General features: G+C 42.5%; 2 protein-coding genes across 2 annotated transcripts in view; both read left to right on the top strand.

Moving 5' to 3' along the window:
• The first annotated feature begins 1,606 nt into the window (after positions 1–1,606).
• crkl (v-crk avian sarcoma virus CT10 oncogene homolog-like) lies at positions 1,607–17,025 on the top strand. The gene is made up of 3 exons (XM_080756710.1): positions 1,607–2,903; positions 4,740–5,190; positions 13,791–17,025. Exons 1-3 carry the CDS (start codon positions 2,593–2,595, stop codon positions 13,923–13,925), a joined length of 897 nt encoding a protein of 298 aa, XP_080612836.1. The 5' UTR covers positions 1,607–2,592; the 3' UTR covers positions 13,926–17,025.
• A 4,132-nt stretch (positions 17,026–21,157) lies between these two features.
• The window catches only part of slc31a2 (solute carrier family 31 member 2), a 45,268-nt gene continuing 44,929 nt past the window's right edge, over positions 21,158–21,496 (top strand). Inside the window, exon 1 of the mRNA XM_080756435.1 lies at positions 21,158–21,330. Within this exon, the coding sequence (XP_080612561.1) occupies positions 21,325–21,330 (6 nt within the window). The 5' untranslated portion in view covers positions 21,158–21,324. The remainder of the gene's footprint in view (positions 21,331–21,496) is intronic.

Raw genomic sequence — 21,496 nt, 5'->3', positions numbered from 1 at the left:
ATTTGAATTCCTATTTATAGTGGCTACAGAGCAAAATCCAGAGTGTTTAATGCTCGGGAGAGCTGGGTTCATTTTTACACTCTGAGATAAATTAACACTAAATTAACACAAGAATGTTTCTCTCCAGACTAGCCCTTTCAGGCCTACTTGGGAGGCACTGTCCTCTGCGTTTAAATGTAACCCACCCTGTGTCTTTCAGTGTATTATTGTGCTGCGCCTGCTATGCTATGGGATGGATAGGTTAGGGAGTACGGAGTAGGCTACCAAAACTGATGTGTCACTGTTCATACTTATTGTGAGATTTGAACAGTGAGGAAGTTTGACATGAACAGAACAGGAATTGAAAATAGGGAAATGTGTAATGCTTGTTCACCGGAGGCCTGAAATACTTGTCAACTAGCAGGGAGGCAATTGTCATATCTGACTATAACTCACCACAGTACTGTACACATAATTATATATTTAAATTCAAACTTTTTCCCCCCACACAATCAAAGTTTTTATGGTCACGAATCACGATTCACCAGGAAAACTATTTTCTGTAAAGAGCTGGAGAGATTGGGAGACCAGTGTTATTGAACACGAACAAACAGAACAATCACAGAAATTATTAGTCTAGTAGCCAGAATGTTGAGTACACACAACGTTTTATGTTAGAAATGTTTAGTATGGGTCCCCAGCATGTAGAAACTGCCGGTTGCTAACTTGTATTTGTTGAGCAATTTTCATAATTGGCATAATATCTGACCATACCATTAACAACCTATAAGGGTTGGGTCTAAATTTCATCATGCTTTATGTAGCATGTGACATGTCAAACTAGGGGTTTTTCATGATCTGAATCCATTCCAAGCATTAGTTTTGCACAAAAAACACTCCAGGTTCACAATGGGGCTCTATAGGCTGGCAACTAGAGTATTAGGCTACCATCAGAATTGAGAATATAGAGATTTTTTTAGACTTTTTTTTAAAACAATGCTCTTATACGTCACATTCCGTGCTCAGATCAAATCATCACAATTCACAAATGTCATTCCGGCCAATCACTTTTGGCGTCTTCACTTTTCTGCCCTCACTTTTATCTCAATGTACTTTGCTCAGCCAATCAAATATCGCTATGGGGTGATCAGCCAATCATCAGCCAATGTTTGTGTTCACACAGACCCGGAAAAAAAATATTAGGCTCCGGCCGCTCCGCTCAACCGCCTTTAAAAACGAAGTGTACAAAATGTAATCTCAGTTCATTTACAATATACACTCAGCTGCACTCTTGATATGATACTGTAGTAGGTTTATGAGAAATGCTCATCAGTTATTAGGCGGTTCCATTGTGTACACTCTGGGGCAATTTAATTGGAAGAACCACTGCCCTAATAATCAATCATATATCATGACAATCACATTCATTAATAAATCATAATGTGTCACTGCGGGCCGGCCGCGGCGCTTTCGGGGGTTATGGCCCGGCCGGGGCTGTGTCTCTGTCTCTGTCGCGGAAACGATTAGAGAGAGAGAGAGAGGCGTCCCGTCAACTGGCAGCAGGCAAGGCGGGGTGCCGGGGAGTGACGCGCCGCTAGAAAGCAGGGAGCGCGCAGCACAGTAGACCTGCCCTCCCGTCGCCATTTTTCGGCTCTAGCAGCACCACTCCTCCTCCCTCCAGTCAAGTACAGTGGGTCTGCCTGCCTGCCCTGCCCGTGAGAAGAGACCAAGGGAAACAAGGCAAAGTAGGAAAAAATACCAATTACAGCGAACGCGGATTCGTTTCACGGGGAGCTGGTATAACGCGCGACACCCACGGTGCATGCTGTTGTAAGAACTCTTCTCATGCATGCATGGGAGGGAGGTGAGTCGGTTGTGGATTTTTTTCTTTTTTTTTTGTGAAGACGTGTTGCAGGCCGCCATTTTTGCTACTGCCTCAAAAAGTCTGCTCCTCCGACTCAAGAAAGGGGACCTCTAAAAACACATTTCCGTGACGTGCGTTGCCTTATAGGAAGACCGAGGAGATATAAAGTAACATTTTTGGGGGGCGCCTCGCAACATTGTAACGACATGAGGATAGTTCTGGTGAGCCAGTAAGAAGGCAGCATTTCCGTCTCGTAGCCGACAGTAGGTTGGAGATAAACTGTGTTTTCTTTTTAAAGGGTTGGTTACTTTTTTTTCTCTGAAGAAGGGACGAAAAGGGGAACCTTGATTTGTTGCTACTTCGCCCCTCGCTCGGTGTATTTTCTGTTCAAAGGTTTGGGCTACTCTTATCCATTTCCCATTGACTTAAACTGGAGGGAATAGCATTATGTTTCAAAGTTGGATCCAGCTAGTCGAGGACTGTGTGTGAAACAACGTCAGGGTTGGTGGTGTGTTTATTGGCTGTGTCTCCGGAGCCTGCAGCTTTTGGCCAGAAATCAGTCGAGAAGAGCCTCCGGGCGACGAATGCCCAACCTTGGATTCTTTCTTTTTTAACATTCATTCACCCCGGCCAAAACCCAACCATTTGCTAGTTGTCTGCTGCTTGTCCCGGCTGATCACATAGACGCTTTAATTTATTGTTCGGTCTATTTCTATTCTTGTAGGCTGTTTTATTTATTCCGATCAAATATGTCAACTGCACGGTTTGATTCGTCCGATCGGTCCGCTTGGTATTTTGGACCCGTGTCGCGACAGGAGGCACAGACTCGATTACATGGACAGAGGCACGGCATGTTCCTGGTTCGAGATTCGTCGACCTGCCCGGGCGACTATGTGCTGTCAGTCTCCGAAAACTCCAAAGTGTCTCATTATATAATCAATTCTCTGCCGAGCAAGAGGTTCAAGATAGGAGACCAAGAGTTCGAGCACCTCCCCGCCCTACTGGAGTTCTATAAAATCCACTACCTGGATACGACTACGTTGATAGAACCAGCTCCTAGGTATGTGACACACACGATCGCGCACACATACACATACACGACTAAAGAATAAAGGCACAAACGGAGATAATACACCCTATCAAAAATGGATGTTGGGGGCTATCTGTATTCCTCAGGCACTAACCTACATTCCTATGCTGACAGTACAGTCCACGATGGCACTGGCAGTGAACACTAACAGTGCTGAAATAATCACACTACAGGCTAGTAGTTGTTGTGTAGTTGACAGACCAGCCGTAGTTAGTTACTACATCAATCAATCATCAATCAAAAGTTACTTTACTACATTGTAGTAACTTTTCTCAGAAGGGGTGGTACTGCAGATGAGCTAGGTGGGGGGAAATCACACCAAACACCTGGAAAACAAAAATCTACTTGCCAGTGAGTCATGCAACCATTATCCATTTAGAGGCCAGCCTTATAACATAAATTAAATATTAAAACAAATGTACGTGCTAAGTAAATTGGCCTGTGGAGCATTGATGTTGGAGTGTTCCAAAATCATCTTTCGTGATTTAAAAAATGTGCATTTTGTCCAGGACTGAGGCTGATTCTAAAAACGCCTTCTAAATCCTGACCTAAGTTTTCTGAAAAATATTTATTCAAAAATCACCGTTGTGTGAAGTGAAACTCTTATCATCATACATCATCACAGTCCGGCCAATCACTTTTGGCGTCCTCACTTTTTAAGCCCTCAGCCAATCAAATTGCTATGGGGTACACACAATCACACAAAGCTGGTCATAGGAGGGGCTAGCGCCCATCAAAAATTACAAAAAAGAACAATGTATGTTCCTATACTGTACATGGCAACAACTACCCCCAACCCAAAGGGGTTCCCGTCCTGAAAGGTATAATTACTTGCGCAAGCAGAACGTGCAAGTAATGTTATCAGTCAGGTGCTACGATGCGTATGTCCCTCAGCAGCGTGTGACGTCATATGCTTGCACGGTACATACGGAAGCAGACCCTGGCCTGCAGGTATGTTTTCCGTCATGCTACGAAGCGTATGTCCCATGACGTGATGAAGATATGTTTACGATGGTGACGTAATGATGATATGTTTCAGTGTCGGGTGGATTAAAGAGACATACGCATCAAACCACCCGAGTAACCACATTATAGTGATTACCAACTCAGAAATTACATATAAGCATATGACGTGATGAATATATGTACCAATGCCAGGGTATAATTGGTTATCGATGGTGACGTAACGATGACATGTTTCAGTGTCTGTCTGATGGACTAAAGGTAATGCCCCTATGTATACATGTATGTAATCTGACACCACTGCCATAACCGGCATAAGTAATCATTACCATACTTCAAAATACTTTTTTTCCCCCCTCCAAAAGCAAGGTACGTAGCAAATAGCTAAACCTAATAATTCAATATTGCAAACCTTCTTTCACAGAGAGGCTAAGATTTGAAAGTTTGTAGCGGTCTATAGTACTTGCATGCTCTGCTTGTGCACTAGTAGGCCATGTATGGCCTACTTCTGTGCAACAAGCAAGTAGGCACTCGACAGAGTGCAGTTCTAGTTACAAAATGGATTCCTGTGCGTCCTTAATGGGTTAAAGTCACTGATGTTTGAGGTTCAACTCAACACCAGGTTCTGCTTGGTTACAAATACATACATTATTCTACAAGTTCTCCCTCAGAAGGCTCTCCCTTTGACAGATGTATTGCCTCTGGATTAAAAGCAGTTATATAAGTGGTAATAAAATATGCTTTAAGGAAGCTTCTCCTTGAATTCATAATCGACCCCATCAATCTTCTTAATACACTCAAGACTCCTTCCTCTGCCTCATCACCATGCATCTTGCTACCCAGATACCCAGTCAGCGGTCCCATCCAGCCCATGGTGGGGTCAGAGGAGAACCTGGAGTACGTGCGGACTCTGTACGACTTCACCGGCAGCGACGCGGAGGACCTTCCATTTAAGAAGGGCGAGATCCTGATCATCCTGGAGAAGCCGGAGGAGCAGTGGTGGAGTGCCAAGAGCAAAGAGGGCCGCGTGGGGATGATCCCTGTGCCGTACGTGGAAAAGGTGGTGAGGCCTCCCACCCACCCTGGCCAGCCTGCCCATGGCTCCCGGAACTCCAACAGCTACGGGATCCCTGAGCCAGCTCACGCATACGCTCAACCCCAGACCCCTTCTCCACTGCCCCCTGGCACACCCGGACTCATCAGTCACATGGCCATGCAGAACGGCCCCGTCATGGCTAAGGCCATCCAGAAAAGAGTGCCCTGTGCCTACGACAAAACAGCTCTGGCTCTAGAGGTAATGAATAACGAAGCTGATGTTTTTTCCCCCCTCCTCCCTGCTTTTGTACCGTCCCTTTCTTTCCATCCCCAGGTCGCACTGTACACTCCGAGATGGCAATGGAACTCCTACTAGGTTGTAGTAGTCTCCTTTTTGTTTTATTAATGTGCGTGGCAATATTACACAATCATGCATTTCTGGCATGGAAAGTAATACAGTTGGTAATGAGTTATTTTTTAACGGTGTGGCTCTGCCCTTTCTATGAGTCCGGAGCTAATCTCGCCAACCGCTGGACCGGTTTGCACCAGGTCTTTTTTTCCACACGTTTTATACTTTAAAGGGATATTTCACTTTAAAAGAAACGTCATTTCATCATCTACTCAGGCTTATGCGAACACCACAGCCAGTTTTGAAGTTGCTCGTTTCAGTGTTTAGATATTTGATATTCATTTTAGCTCCCCCGCCCCCTTCCTATAGACACCCATTGTAACTTCATAACTTCAATTTACTGCCCTCCTAATACGTAAGGTGCCTGTGTTTCTTTTTTTTGTTTGGAAACTATATATAAAATATATAAAAAAATTAAGGTAATTAAAAAAACACAGACTCGAGGACCGTCGAGCCAAAGACTGTGCTGCTGATAGATGCTCCTATTCGTCGAACGATGGTGTCGCGTGTTGAAAATATCAAATCTACAAGCTCACAACACGTCACAAGGCGCAGCGTTGTGAGCTTGTATGTCTGCTATTTTCGATGGACAACACCGTCCTCATACGGCAAAGCACACATCAAGTTGTTATACACACTACAGAAGCTTTGCTTGGTTTGAATGTATTATGTTAAGTCTTCTAATTATTAACTTTCCGTCACAATTAAGCTTCCTATCTCCTATTAATCTTATGTTGTCATTAGTGGTCCCAGGACCCACCACCAATGCTAAAGTTGAGTGGGGAGAAAAAAAACCGATACCCTACACCAATCACCACGCTTGTTCTACCCACAGATAACAACTCATTTTGGGCTTGCTGCCTCAGTGGCCGGCTGTAACGGGCCTTTTGTGGAGTAAGCCAGCCCCTCACGACTGCAAATGCAGACCTGGTAGCCACCAACGCTCTGTTTCACTATAATTATTGCAAAAAAGGTTACGTTATCACATAACGTGTGTGTGATAGCCTAAATATTGCTGTTCATGGTCATGAACAAAGTTATTTATTTTTACTCCTTAGTATAGTGTTTTAATATCGTCATTTTTCAATGCATTTCTATGGTGTGACTTCTCGAGATTCCCGCAGTGACATGCTATTATGACTCGTCATTTTCCGAGGTGGATGGGCGGTGCTTCGGGAATGGGACCTCCTTCTTCTAATGGCTCTCAAAATTGACACAGAGTATAGTTTCGTTGGAAAATGTTTTCACAATTATTACACAATTACATTGGGAGAAAGTAGTGCCATTTTTGTTACCCTGCCTTTAATCTGACTATCAAAATTGAGGCTTTTCAGGTATCGATTTATTATCATTAACTAGTGCAAAGCCCGTTGGGAATGCAACGCATGTCCCTTTCGATTATGCAATAGACATTGTCAGAGCTGACTCAAACTGATAAATGCATGCATTTATACTAGATTGCCACCAAATGGCAAAGAATGCTACGTTACGTGATAACTCACAGAAATCCATTTTGTTGACCACTAACCCAGTTCTATCACCGTTTTCAGCCAAGTTCAAAAATATGAATTCAGTGAAAATTGGTGTTGTGAGGCAGTGGTTTCGGCTGTGCGTGATGTCATCAGTGAAGGGGAGAGAGATTATGTGTGATGTCAGACCAGAGCTCGAGCTGTGTGAGAGAGGGAGTGTATTTCACGGTACCCAGGTAACAACCCGACCAATGTTGGGTTCCGAAACATGAAAACACTGATTTTTGTCCGTGCAATATCCTTTGTGCATAACTGTAGTCCTAGGTTCCATTGCCCGTTTGCGATTCAGTTTCCCATAGCTTTGTTTGTTTATTTCGGCAGATAATTTTGAACCGAAATTACATGATGTGTTTCCATATCAAAAATAACAGTGAAAGTACTATGACGAATTACTCTAAATGGAGGTCGAGATTTCTTCTTTTTACTGTGGCACCCACTACGTCAGTGTACTGTGGCACCCACTACATCATAGTAAAGGTATTTTGCCATCGACTACACCTGAACGTTTGTACGGAATATATATATAACGGAATTTGTCCGTTTATTAATCCATGCGTACCATGGACAGTTGTCTGAGGAGGTTAGGAGGTACAAACGTCTGTCTACAAACATAACCAGATGGCAATGAATTAATTGAGCGGGATAGCACAAATCTCAAAAGGAAATTGTGTCAAAAAACACGTCTGAGGTTGAATTTCTCGTATAGTGGGTGTAGAGTTGTCCCAATACAAAAATAAATGTAGTACTCGCCGATACCGAGTAGTACTGATACGAGTACTTTATATTTATTTACTTTACTTTGTTGGGTCTGTTTTGGGAGATTTGCTACAGTGTTGAGTCAGACTTTCTCCCGTTGCATTCGTTCAGCCAAGTGTCGATTGGATGTTTTGGTACTCGGATCAAAGTATCGGGGCCAGTTCCGAGTACCGAGTAAGAGTACTTGAGGGTGGTATCGGCCCGAGTATATATAACACTCGGAAGAACCCAGAGCATGGCCACAGGTTTGTTAGGTTTGCCCTGCCCAAGCTCAAAAACTGATCTTGATGTACTTGATTGTCAGTTCATCAGACTATGTTTATGTTGATATATATCACACTACAGAGCAATAATCCTGCCCAAGTAAAGGCATGTCTGTTATGAATATGTAGCATCCTTCTGCGTCTTTCCTCTATGCATTAATTAAGCGAGAAAGTCTGTTTTATAGTTCAGCTTCAAGTCAGTTTAAAGTCCAGGGATTATTATTGCACCGGCTTTTTGTAAACCGTGTAAAAGTGATTTAATGAGTTGCGAATGCCCAATTTTATATGGATGTTTGAGGCAGGTAGCCTGGCACATAATGATGTGGTCATGGCTACTGTTGTTGGCAGGTTTGATTGTTAATATGTCATCGTCATTCAAAACAACCATAGTAACCGGTTAACTAAATGAAGTCAGAAAGCAGATAGATACTGTTATTTATGTGTGTTGTCACTGCTGTTGTAGCCTATGCTATGGCATAGGCAGCTCCCAGGAGAATCTAGACACAGCTGCGCGACATGAGACTATTTAATTAGAGTGACAGAGAGAGAGAGGAGGGTGTGTACGGGTGTGCGTCAATTTAACAACGGTACAGACGATCAGAAATCAGCAGAGACTGATCGACGTTTGCACTACTCTATGCCCAATTGAAGTGGACTCGGACCCAGACTTTCTTTTCTCTCCCTGGAAATAAAAACGTCTGGGTTTCTGAGGCTACTGCTGTTGTATCCTACTGGCTCACCTGCCAGTGTGGAGCCCCCACCAGGAGGACATGGAGCCATAACTCCTCATGCCCAACACTCCCCACTGACAGTTGCCGTCCCAGCCCATAGGAGTACGTCCTGTGACAAATATCACCCTCCCCACCCAAGTTCCCTCCCACAAACCACCAATTGCCTACCTATAGACGCTGGACAAAGCTGCATCCACCATGGTGGATTCGAACCCCCAGACTCTGCCAGCTACATTACCACTGCAGTGCACCCAAGCGCCCCAGTTTGTCCTTTTCATCCAAATAGAAAACGATATTAACTTTATTGATACAGCGAACATGGAGTTACAAAATGCTCAACATCTAACCAGAACCGTAGGAGCTATTTCGAACACACACACACACACACACACACGCGGACAGGAGTGATTACTATAGAGGTTATGCACATGCATCAAGTGAATGGCAAATTGAGTGGCAAAGTGAGTTTAACGTTGTTTAATATAATGCAATAAGATAAAACTTTTCTGGTTGGATGTATGGGTTGTCAAGGCCAGAAAGTAGTTTTTTCCCCACTCAGTAGGTGTTCCTGCATAACTTCCGGGTATGATGATGTCACACCGTTCCCTAGTCTATACCCTTGTTTCTGAACTAGGCGCACCTTTCCATGACAACACAAACTCAGTGAAACGGTTCCTACGTGCTATGGGATCCATACTTTTTGTAAATGAAAAAAGTTTATCTAGTGCAGTGGTTCTCAAATGTTTTAATTAAAAAAAACACCATTTCAATAAAGGAGAGCTCACACCAATATGGAATAAGCTAATGTTTATTGGAAAGATTTTGGCAGCAGTTTAGCAAGGAAAGATTTTGGGAGCGGTTTAGCAAGCAAAATGGCAAACGGCAATGGCAAAATTATGGCAGAGCATTATTTTGGCGATTAGACTCCAATTGCATTTATTGAATAAGATTAGCTTTTAATAGGGAGAACCCCCCCCATTGGATCATTGGAGTCTAGACGCTGGTGGTGGCAGCTGAGCAGATGAACCTCCTTCCTTCTCAACACTAAATGACAAGGTGTAGTTGGGGATGGAGGTGGGTTGCTTGTTGCAAACTGAAAAGAGAATGGCGAGTGTCAGAGGCAGTGATATTTAAAGGCCTGATTGGCTGCTGAAAGGCCTGAAGTGCTAAGATTTGTGAACAGATTTTGACAGTGTGAGAACGGAAATTACGAGCTATGATAGTGCTGAAAGGCCGAATGAAAGCGTTTGTTAAGATCTTCCTTATTGAACCTTTGCTAAAACTACATATTTGTAGTATTTGTATTTGCTGTAAGTACCAATATCTGTTGCAAGAAAACAATACTTTGCTCGTTACCGAGCACCAGATCTTTATGGTACATTGTTAATTCTTACATCTTAGCAAGTCCTGTGAACAATTTATCAGTTCTCTCCTCCACTCCCTCTGTCCTTTTTCTAGATGAAATATATAGATTTCTTTAATCAGTCTGATTTCTTTTGTTTTTGAGATAATGTAAAGTAGTCAGCTTTTTGTCTGGGTAGAAATGCTGAGTAATCCGGCGCAGACTGTCTTACTAGCTTTCTGGAAGTGTGTGTGCGATTTGTCAAACTCATCCCAAGGGTCACGGCTAAAGGACAGCAGCAGCTCATGTACAATGTGGCAGCCTAACGGCACTGCAAGGTCCATTTATTATGATTGCTTTAATAGAAAAATATCAGACCTACAATCTCAACAATACAGTGTAGCTTGTAGATCGGCTGTTTTCGGCAAAGACGTTTGGTATATGAAACTATCTATGAATTCTATGATAAAGTTTAATCTGCAACACAATTTTATACAATGTAGTGGGGTTCCCTGCTTTATCTGTCTCAGCTAAGGGGTCCTTGGCCTGGAAAAGAAGACCCCCGTTATAGATTAATTCACAATGCTATTCATCGTTGTGCTCAAATATAAAGATGGTACTGTATAATAAAATGGCCAGAGGTGTACTGATTACTCAGAATTAGGGGAAGGGGGTACTATGTAAGCTCAGGCTTCTGAAGTAGATTTTAAGGAGGCAGCACAATCTATTGTAAAAGTATATAATTCCATTAGTGGCAATGGCAATCCTATATTAAGATTTGGCTAATAATAGGGTTGTGGGTGCATGCTGCTTGTGAGTCATGTCTGTGTACACTGTACAGTATATTGAAGTTATTTGTCATTTCTGCCCCATATGCAATTGTTTACAAAGCCTGAAAGGCAAACGGAAATAGTTTTAATTTACAGTATGTGTTCCAATGTAAAAAATAAAGAACACAGTTAAATCGTTAACCTTTATTTGTGCAACAATAAATCAACCAAAATGTCATGATTGTGGGCATTCAGGAGACCATATATTTGGATGATGCAAACATCCGTGGCACGTTTCCTGTTGTGACGCGTGTGTGAACTGCACAGAAGTCAAACCGGGAGGAGTCTACCCTATTGGCTTGGGATGCCTCTCTTTCCTTCATATTGTACTTTATAAACCACTGAGATGGTCATTGAGGTCATTCACTCTACTAAACTGGAGGTGGTTTTAATTCAAATCTTCTCTAACAGGTGATTTTAACTGGGATTTTAACTGGGCTACATGGCTAAATCCTGAGTGTCAATTTAGCTCTGAAAGTGGGTTCATCTCTACACTTGATAAATTAACACACAATTTAAATTGGTTTTAAATTAAATCTAGCGGGGGAGGTGCATTTCCTCACATTGCCTCAGACAGTAAATTTCCCCTAGCTGCTTGGTTAGCTGTAGCCTGAGTGATTGACTTCTAACGAAACCCTAACCACATCTTCTTTCAGTTAGTGTCAGCCTGTGCGTCGTCCACAAACCCACAGTGTGTAGCATATCTCTGTAGGACTTTCCCCAGTCCCCACCATTTGAATGTACACGACTCACAAATGTAACATCTATAGGACTTGGACAGTCATACACCCTGCCCTTCCCTTTTCCCCTTACATCAAATCACGTTGATCTACAAGCTCACAAATTTGTCACAATGTGCTGTGTGCATATAGATTAGATTCTTGCCAAATGTTACCCCAGAATAGGGTGTAGGGGACACTATTGTTCATGTGGTTATGTTTGTCGCCGTTTTTTGAACATGGAGTATAAATAGAATGGTCTCCGATGTATTGTGTACACCAGCTTGGGTACAGTTTTTACAATAATGACGTGACCAAAATAGTAATGCCAAGATAAAAGTGGTTAATGTGACACGATTTGATTTAAGTTAATTTAGTTACATACCGGTATACAATTTTATGATTTTATTTTCCCTTCATTGGCCCCCTGGGTGCTGCAACCTGCACTTTGAGAAGATAAGACCTTTATTGATCCTGCAAAGGAAATTCTGTCACCTAAGGCAGCACAGCAGAGAACCGCTGGCCTGCCCTAGGGTTCAGTTGTGTTGTCTTAAATTGAGGCAACCGATATGGCATGTTCCACATGGCCGGACCAATTTGTGTTTTTGGTTGTTATGGTGTAGCACACACTTCTCCCCATGTCTTTCATACGTTTCAACTGTTTGCAGTGTTGTAGTTAATGCATTAACCACACAAACCCTGGAGCCTCAGTTCTGGGCATGTCATAGTAAGGCAAACGTTTAGCGAGAATAGCTTCCTGTGTCAACTAAGTAATGCATTACCTTCAGAAACTGTTCTTTATAGTTGTATGTGCTTCATTTGAGGCTGCTTAATTTTAGGGTTTTCTGTGACACAAATGTTACAGTTTATAACACTGAATGTTGTTTAGTTCCATATTACTTGTAATCGAAAGTAATCTATTAAATGCATATATTATAAAAGTAACTTCCCCAATGTTGTCTCAGCGAAGCCTGAAGCCAAAACCCTGCATTGTAGTAGCATGGGCTCTTGGGTTTAGGAACCATACGCTCAAATGAATTATTTATTTGACATGAAAAAGGCTATTTCCAACTAGAGAATAGAAGTCGAGTTATCTTAGAGTTTGATATGTAGGCCGTTTGGGCCTGAACCTAGCTTTCTGCTAAAGGTAAGCTATATTAGGCAAGGCTAAATCACAATAATTCACATAGTGATTGTGCATGCAGAGCAACATTGATCCTACAGTACTTTCATACATACTACCTTCGTGCTGACAACCATTCTTCTAATGTGCAAATAAACATACTTTGTGGACAAACAGCCTAGACTTTCTGTTCAGATTTGACTAGTTATTGAGAGGAATTTGAACAATGCAGTGTATGTGTATATGAACTATTAGTTGTATAGCTCCCAGTCTTACCTTAATATTATATTACTTCACACACTGTATTTGTGAAGTAGTGGATCATACATCTACCGCCTTCTCCCAACCTTTGACACACTCGTCTAATCTCATTGTGATAAAATTGTCAAGATTTCATACTTCATCATACTTCACCAGACCAGACCTGTTCCACGGACGCATATTGTGACTGATGCTCAATTTACGACACTGTCATAAGTCAAGTCAGCGAGTTGTGAGCTTGTAGATCTATCTACATGTAGAGCTATTTTAGGTATTCCACAATGTTGTACGATCCGTCTTTAACCACTTAAACCCCAATATACTGTACTTGGTTGCCCAGGGTTCCCCATGGCTTTATCGTAGGTCTCTAACCGAAAATAGCCTCTACAAGCTCACAGCGTGTCGTGAGCTTGTGGAATAGGCTATTTTCACCAAAAAACATTCACCCCAGAATCATTGGGGACGCTAGTGTTTATATAGTTAATGGTCTTTCCCCGGTTTTATGAAGGGACAAAGGATTATCATCACAGATAAAGAAATGTCCTTGAAGCTTCGGCCCTATTCTGAACTTTAAGCTACCAATAGCGTGTCCTCCACACATTCAGGTTTTAATCACATTGTACGTCAATGCCACCATTTCTCTTTTTAATCCTGATATTAAGAGCATATGGTCCAACCAGATTGCGGTCACACACAATGTCGTAAAGTGTCCGGACAAAGTTGAGAAATTGCTCAAAACATTTGAAGAAGAGTTTATGAGGCTGTTGCCATGTTTTTAAACTACTCTTATTCCACACTTGTGGTTATAATCATTTTTACCACATCATATTGAAGATGCTTCTACTGTAGCCGTTACGGGCATTCATGTGACTCTGTCCCTGTCCTCCTTTCCTCAGGTCGGCGATATTGTCACGGTTTTGCAAAGGAACATGAGCGGCCAGTGGGAGGGAGAGGTGAATGGCCGAAGGGGGCTGTTCCCCTTCACCCATGTCAAAATACTGGACCCCCAGAATCCAGACGAGAGTGACTGACCTGGAGCTGAACTCCTTTTCCCGTGTCGACCTACACCCCAATCCGCTGGCCGCCCCACCGCCAGAGTCAACATGGTTACGTGCTTGCCTGCTTGGGGGCTGTACCACGATAATGCCCCTTTTATAATGTCCCGCCAACCATCGCGAGGCTTTCTGACTGTTTACAGCTTTGGACTAAAACCTGACCCTCACCTCTCCCTCGGTACCCTCTCCTGGTTCTAGGCTCGGCAGTGTCATTTTTGCCTTAGTGTCCTTCCATTTCCAGACCATTGGGCATTGTGTGTTTGTGCGTGTGAGTGTGTGTACCTTTATCGTGGATCTTGCCAAATGGCATCACAACCAGATTTTTTTTGTTGCATTTTAAATGTGAGGGGATTTTGAAAGCATTGGTGTGATTTTTGTGTTGTTGGTTTGAGGATTACTTTTTTGAACGACAAACTGTGGAAAAAGGCAATATCCCTTTAGACTAAGGATACCACTGAGGCAATGAGGAGCTAATCAGCCTGTGTCAACTTTATTTCTCGAAACAATCGAGTCACTGTTCTACTTAAAATATTGCCACACGCATGCACACGTTTTACTTGGTTGTGAGGTATTCAGGTCAACCGAGTTTAATGTCTGCGTGTCGCATGACTGACGGAAACGGACTTGGGCCAGAGACGGAGGCTGAAGAGTGGTGCAACGCCATGATGTACATGACATCATATCGGGGCACTGTTTCTCAACATCGGTTACGGGGCCCAAATGTATCCTTACAGGTCTGTAGAAATGGAAAGTGGAACCTTTGTCTTAGGGACCCCAATCTACACTGTACAATTCTAAGTGTTAATGTAACTCTTGAGAGTGTACAAATGGAGCCCTTTATGGGTCCATTTGGTTCTATATGTATAAACTCGGAGTACCCCTGGTGGTACCCAAGCCCGACGTTGAACCTGTGTCATAGAGCCTACCCAATCACTGCTCCCGAAACGGACTTCATTATCATATTTATCTCTTCCTAGGACGATATGTGAAACGGCCGGTATGTGATTTCATCTTTGTATTATTTGTGCCATATGATCAGCAGTGTAGATGGAAGTTTTATTTATTTCCCCCTTCTGTCGGTAAGCAAAATATAGTAGAATGGACCATTTCACAAGTTGAATGAACACTCAAGGTTTTTAGGGCACTTTGCTATGTCTATACATTTGCATTAAGAACATGGCTTGGAGCTGAATATGCTTTTGGTTTCCGGACTGCTGCAAGTCAAGGATGACAAATATTTGGACTTCTTGCACACACAAGAAGATCTAATGCTTCAAGCAAGTATTCAATAATCGGTAAGCAGCAGCAATAGTGATGACATGGCCTCCCGCAAGCATCTGTTTAGCGCTGCCAGCTTATATTTACAGGTGCCTAGTGGACATGGGGAGAGGCAAATGCGTGGTTTTATATTGTTGCGACAAAGTATAAATCAGGCTTGGTGGGATTTCACACATTGTACACAGTACTCCCCTAGCATCCAATGATATAGGTCAGGGGAGGAGGGCAGAGGTTGCAGCCATCTAATGAGATCCCATGTTTTCAAAGAATGCATTTTTCACACATGAGGTCCTACCCTTTGACAGTGATGTCACTGCTCTCTGTTGTGTGATTTGACATGGCCGAGTCCGATGCCTGAGAGATTTTTATTTTTTATTTACAAATGTTTTTAATTGATATTCCAGCACACAGCGGTGAATTGTCGAGCTTTTCCAGTCCTACTCGTTTAGAAACAATTGGATCATCATCATTGGATGCATATTTTGGAGCAGAAAATGGAACGCCATTGGTCGATGTGCATCACTGGGTCTCTCCTGCACTATAAACAGACCTGGTCTGTGATCTTAAGGAATATTTGAATGCTTGATGTAGAAGGGCTCCCCTAGGTTACACAAATTTCAGCTCATGTGTGTCAGAGGAGTTGTTGCAGACATTAACCTTCAGCGTGCTGGACTCATCCACCCTTATTGCGGTATGCTAAAAGAACACTGAGGATTCTATTGTGCAAGTGTAAGCCGTAAGGGGCAGTCCATGCCAATAATGATGTGATGTGAACATGGTGGGTGTCATGTTTCTGTTAATCAAATCGCTTTGAAAGTCAACCCGACTATCCTTCACCACTGTCGTCATAGTTGGTGTGAACACTGCAATCACTTGGGTTTGAATGATCATCAGAACAATATATTTATATTTATAGCTCTTCCTTGGTGTGGATGGCCCTTTAACCCTTGACCCCGATCACTTTCCCTTCCTCTTGTGTCTCCTCCTTTCAGTGCTTTCCTTTCAAGGCCCTGCTCAGCCTTTCACCATTGGCCATATTCACACACCGGCCATTTCACTGTTACGTCATGTGTGTTTGTGTGCGGGTGGGCATAGGCTGGGTTATGACGAGTATTACTTAAGAGTAAATTGGTGGCCTTGTGAATATGGGCAAATGTTCAGCCTTCAGTCGCATCCCAGTTTTTTTTTCCCCTCTTACTTTCTGGGGGGGTGGGTGGGGTTCTGTTCTGTTCTTCTTTTTTGCCAGCTGTTGATTCAAGCAATTTTGTTAATAAAACTGTTGGATAAATGAACGTTGGCCGAAAAGTGACTTTTTCAAAAGGGAAACGAATGCCTGCTGGTTGCCTCTGTGCATGACCTCTTGGCCTGGGAGATGATGGTTCTTCCTGGTCAAATGCTGCTTTATGTCATTTCTTATTTCATTATTAAAATAAAAGTTTGACCTGTTCTAATGCCACCTGGTCTGAAATCAAACCAGTCTGGTTTATTTTTTATTTTTCTTGTCCACCATCACAAACCCCACTAATTAAGCAATACACCCTGAATATTTCGCTCTCAAGGTGGACTGCTTCCGTCATGCTTCAGATTTGTTTTGTAAAGGCATTAACAGTATTACAGTGCTCTTCATTTTCTCATGTTCTAGGAAAGCCTCTGTGTTGTCTTTTACTTAAGAATGGAAAAATTGTGCCTTTTTATTTTCTTATACCATTTACATGTGTTAATATTTCCCATGGTTAACACCCGTGCTGGTATGGACCCTTTATGTACAGAACAAGTAAATAAAATTTACGTCTACTTCTTTAAATTTGCTCTGGCCTGGTAATGTTATTTAGGTTGGCGGTATAGTCTCTCCTCTGCGTGCTCGTCATGTTCTGCATGGCACAGACGGCGGGGTGGGAGGGTGAGAACATGTTGGAACTAGACAGCCATCCAAGCGTGTGTAAGCCTGATCCGGAAATGGTGGATCTACAAGCTTGCAACGATGCCACATCGTGGCCTGTGGTGAGCTTGCAGATCTGCTATATAAATTAAACATTAAAAAACTGGAGCAGCAGGCGGATCCTCCTCTTCCATCTATTCTATCAGTTCCAGTTTCGATTGTGGCTGCGCCCAGGAGAAAGGAAGCAATTAATGAATGTTAATGAAGTGCTAATAAAAGCGAGCCAACAGCTCGTTGACCTACAGAGTGAGGGAATGGAAAACTTCTCAAGGACAAAATTGCACACGAATCTCCATTTTTCCCACCATAGCTATGCATAACCTAAACCTAATGCATTTTTCTTTTCAAAACAAAGATGAAGTAGATACTATAGAATTATAGATAATAAAGCTTTACATGTACATACATAGTATATATAAACATTTATTTTTAAAATTATATGTAACTCAGACCTCATTAGAGAAACTGGCTGCTGCACGATGACATACATTGAAGGCTGATTTATATTTTGTACTACCACGATGTATAAATTAAGCAGTGGTGGTCTCAGGCTGCCAGAAATAGATGACAGCCTACGAAATCAATGTATTGGCACCACACAGTTTTCGCATTTGCTAGCTTTGGCTTTTACTATCACTGAAAATACTTTGACTGCTGGAAGGTCAGCACCAGGAAGAGGTGGGGAGAGGGTTGCTTTACTGTCTAAATCCTGGCTGTTCATTTGACTCAGACCTACAAGAGTCCCTTTTTACAGAGCTAAATGATTTGTCTAACTTGTCACTGTATATAATTACATTTTATTAGCAACCTGGCTGTGAACGTCAGCGCCTCTGAATGACCAGAGTTACAGACCCATAAAGGTCCATTTGGTTCCTACTAACTAACTATCAAATTAATTCAGCTGGGAACCCCTTGGAACCCCATCAAAGACCCCTGGTGGTCCCTCGACCCTGTGTTGATAACCACTGCCCTAGAGAGATGATGTAAAGGTGACGAGCACAAGCAGGTGCATATGGGAGACAGGGCCACAGCCAACTCTTGGGGGTTGCCAATGCAATGGAAGTCACATGAGAATAAGTGACACTCCGTTGGAGCTGGTATAAATAAGGCCACTTGCGTAACTGCCTCTAGGCCCAGCAAGCTCCTGTAGTAAGTGTGTCATGGTTGTATGTACTTCAATCTGTTCCAGACACACTTCAATGCAGAGCAGTCAGTGCACCTCGGCATGGCACTAAACGGTGAGCAAGCATTCTTTAGTACAGAGGTTGCCAAAGCACCCAACGCTTCGCATCGCAATGTGTCGCCAGCTTGTAGGTCAGATATTATGTTCAAACATTCCATCTTTATAAAGTATTGAATCTCCCGTGCCAATTATCTTTCTTATTCCTTTCACACAGCCACAGGCAAGTATACAATTAACGCAGGATTAAACAGATTAGAATCAAATTAAAATATGGCATTTTCTAATCAGGACATTTGAGATTTGGGCTTCTTGTTGATTCAGCTGATTGTACAAAGCCTTTTCTATGTTTTCCATAATTGCAAGGTCTCTGAAAATAGCTTTCCATACAATGATTTAATATTTTCTCTTCCAGTACCTTTAGCATTGTGGCTTTAAATTGTGCCAGGTCAAATTGTCATTAAAGCCAGTCGATGTAATCATTTGGACTTTGATAGTGGGTGGCTGCAGTGGGAATGGTTGCAATGAATAAAGCTTAGCTGAGCCTAACCCTTCCTCTGTGTGTGTGTGTGTGTGTGTGTGTGTGTGTGTTAGTGTGAGAGAAAAAATTAGAGAGTCCAATATCTTAACCACTAGACCAAAGGGAGCCACACTGCTACACTTGCACCTCAAAGGCCCTTAAAACAAGGCTCCAGACTACAGCATCTTGCAATGGGTCTGGTCTACTACAAGATTCGCCACACAACCAAGATACCCATGTACCTGTTTAAATACTTCCTTAATGTCAACGAAGTCCACACTCACAACATCAGAGAGAGTTCAACAATATGTGCAGCCCAGATTCGGCTCAAACAAGGGACTAAATTAATAAGAAATTTGAATCCCTTGACTCCTTCAAAAATACGCTCTTAAAAGGCACCTACAGTATATGGATGGCTGCTGCTGCAATTCGAAACTGGCCCCCGTAAATAAAGTCAGAGTCCACCCCTTTCCCCCACTAGTGTAGGCCTACTTTTCCCCCCTTTTATACTGTCTTTATCTTCTTTTTTTAATAGAAGTGTATATTTGTAGGATACGTCTATGATCTGATTAATTGAAAATGGTGGACCCTGTTAAAAAGTGTTAGTGCTAGTGTGTTAGTGTCAGTTTGTCCACAACAGTTTTTATATTGACTTGTGCTTTCGCCCATATTCTACATAGGCCTACTGTGAAATAAAAATTTCAATCAATCAATCAAACCATGAAAAGCAAGACAACTGCCTACACCAGGGTCCTCCATTTTCAATCCAACAGAACATTTAAAGACGTACACATGTTACACTTTTGAAAAACAGGAAATCATCATTTAAAAGTAAAAAAACTTTGGTCCGACGGACCATTGGTCCGATCCATTGGTCCCGTCGACTACCTACCCCAAACCCTCACCATAACCGCAAACACGGGGCAGCACACCTAAACCTAACCCTGAGTCGGACCAATGCTCCTTCGAACCAATGGTCCGAGGACCAAAGTATGCCTCCCCGACTGACCACCAGGCATCAGTCACCTATCACCCTTGGCCCTCTCTCTCTCTCTCCCCCACGATGTTAAGTTACACCTATTTCCTGTTATTAACCTGGATAAAATATGCAGCATTCAGAGGTCAAGAGAGGAGACACTTTATTGTGAAGGGCCGACAGGATGAGGAGAGGTGTGTTGCTGCATAATTGTCAAGAGTAATGGCTGTGAGCTATATTGAACAGTCAAAACTAATTATATCAATTACACCTGTATCAACAGAATAATTATTTCAGGTATATATGGGGGCCTCATATTTGGTTTTGAAACGGGCCTCCAGATTCCTAAGGCCGCCCCTAAATTGGTAGTGTTTAGTGTAGCGAATTTTGTAGACCAGTCTTCAGGGACCAGGCCTACAAGATGCTGTACTCATCTGGACTGGCATGGAACAAGAAAGGGTCGCCAGGGACCGGAACAATTGTGAGTATTAATAATTAAATGCTGCTGTATTGTAGGCTATATAATTTAAATGTGCTACTTCGTCATACAGTGTCACACAAAGTAGCAAAAATAGCCCATCTACAACTAGCTCTGGGCTATAGGCTATGTAGCCCCTCTCGGAACCCCCTGTGTCAGCCCAATCCGAACCGAACCGGGCTGACCCGTAGTGGGTCTCAAAAATGTCAGAAACTTCAGTACCATTGGGTTCTGACTTGTGGGGCTAGGCTATATGGAGGCTACGGACAAGAGACGAGTTGATCTACCAGACTACCAGTACCACTAAAGCTGAAAACGTGCCTATGATTAGTAAAGCGTTTTATTTATTTATTTTTAGCTTGTATACCGGTTATTTTCGCTACGTTTGAATTGTGAAAAGTAACAGTTTTAGACATGTAGCTTGACTTGTGGGTGCCTCAGGTAGACCTGCCTAAATATGATTCAACAGTGACCTCTAGTGGTAGCATATAATACAGAAAGACAGAAAATGACATCTGTTTATTTTTTGTTCAACTGGTTGTCTTGTGGATATGCATTTATGATGCATATTATTTATTCATTATGTATGTGCATATTATTGTATTCGTTTTTGTTCCCAATGTGCTGTTGTATCAGTCAAGTATAGGGTTGTTTAGACAGACCAAGACTGTATTTGCTTTCTATGAACAGTAACATTATTGTTTCGATCTGTTCTAACAGTACTGTTTTTGTTTGCATCTGTCATGATGGAAAGTACAAGAACAGACCATTGATTGCACATTGCAGAGAAATGAACATTTCCTGAAATGAGTAAATCAGTAAAAAAAAAATACCCCCACATAAAGTCTGTATGTCAATGGGGTCAAATCTACGGTATATGTTACAATGTTGGTATCAAGCTTCTGACATGTTGTCTCTCCTCTCTGGACCGTTTGTGGAGGGAGGCCAGCCAGAGATGTCGATGTGAGAGTGCCTTAAATGCCTTCCTGGAGGCGATCCAGGACATGCAGGTAATAACAAATGGATTGTCAAAGAAGAGATACATAATAATGAACTACTGCCAGTTATTATGTTTTGTAAAAACAGTGACTCTCAAAGTGGGGTCCGGGGACCCTCAGGGGTCCACAAGGGATTCCAAAGGAAAATGACCTACAGCACGGGTGGGGAACTTGTCAT

Source organism: Protomyctophum bolini, assembly GCF_963924005.1.
Source record: "Protomyctophum bolini genome assembly, chromosome: 22".
Classification (NCBI taxonomy): Eukaryota; Metazoa; Chordata; class Actinopteri; order Myctophiformes; family Myctophidae; genus Protomyctophum; species Protomyctophum bolini.
The sequence above is the reverse complement of the archived record's forward strand: the minus strand, read 5'-3'. Positions and strand labels throughout refer to the sequence as shown.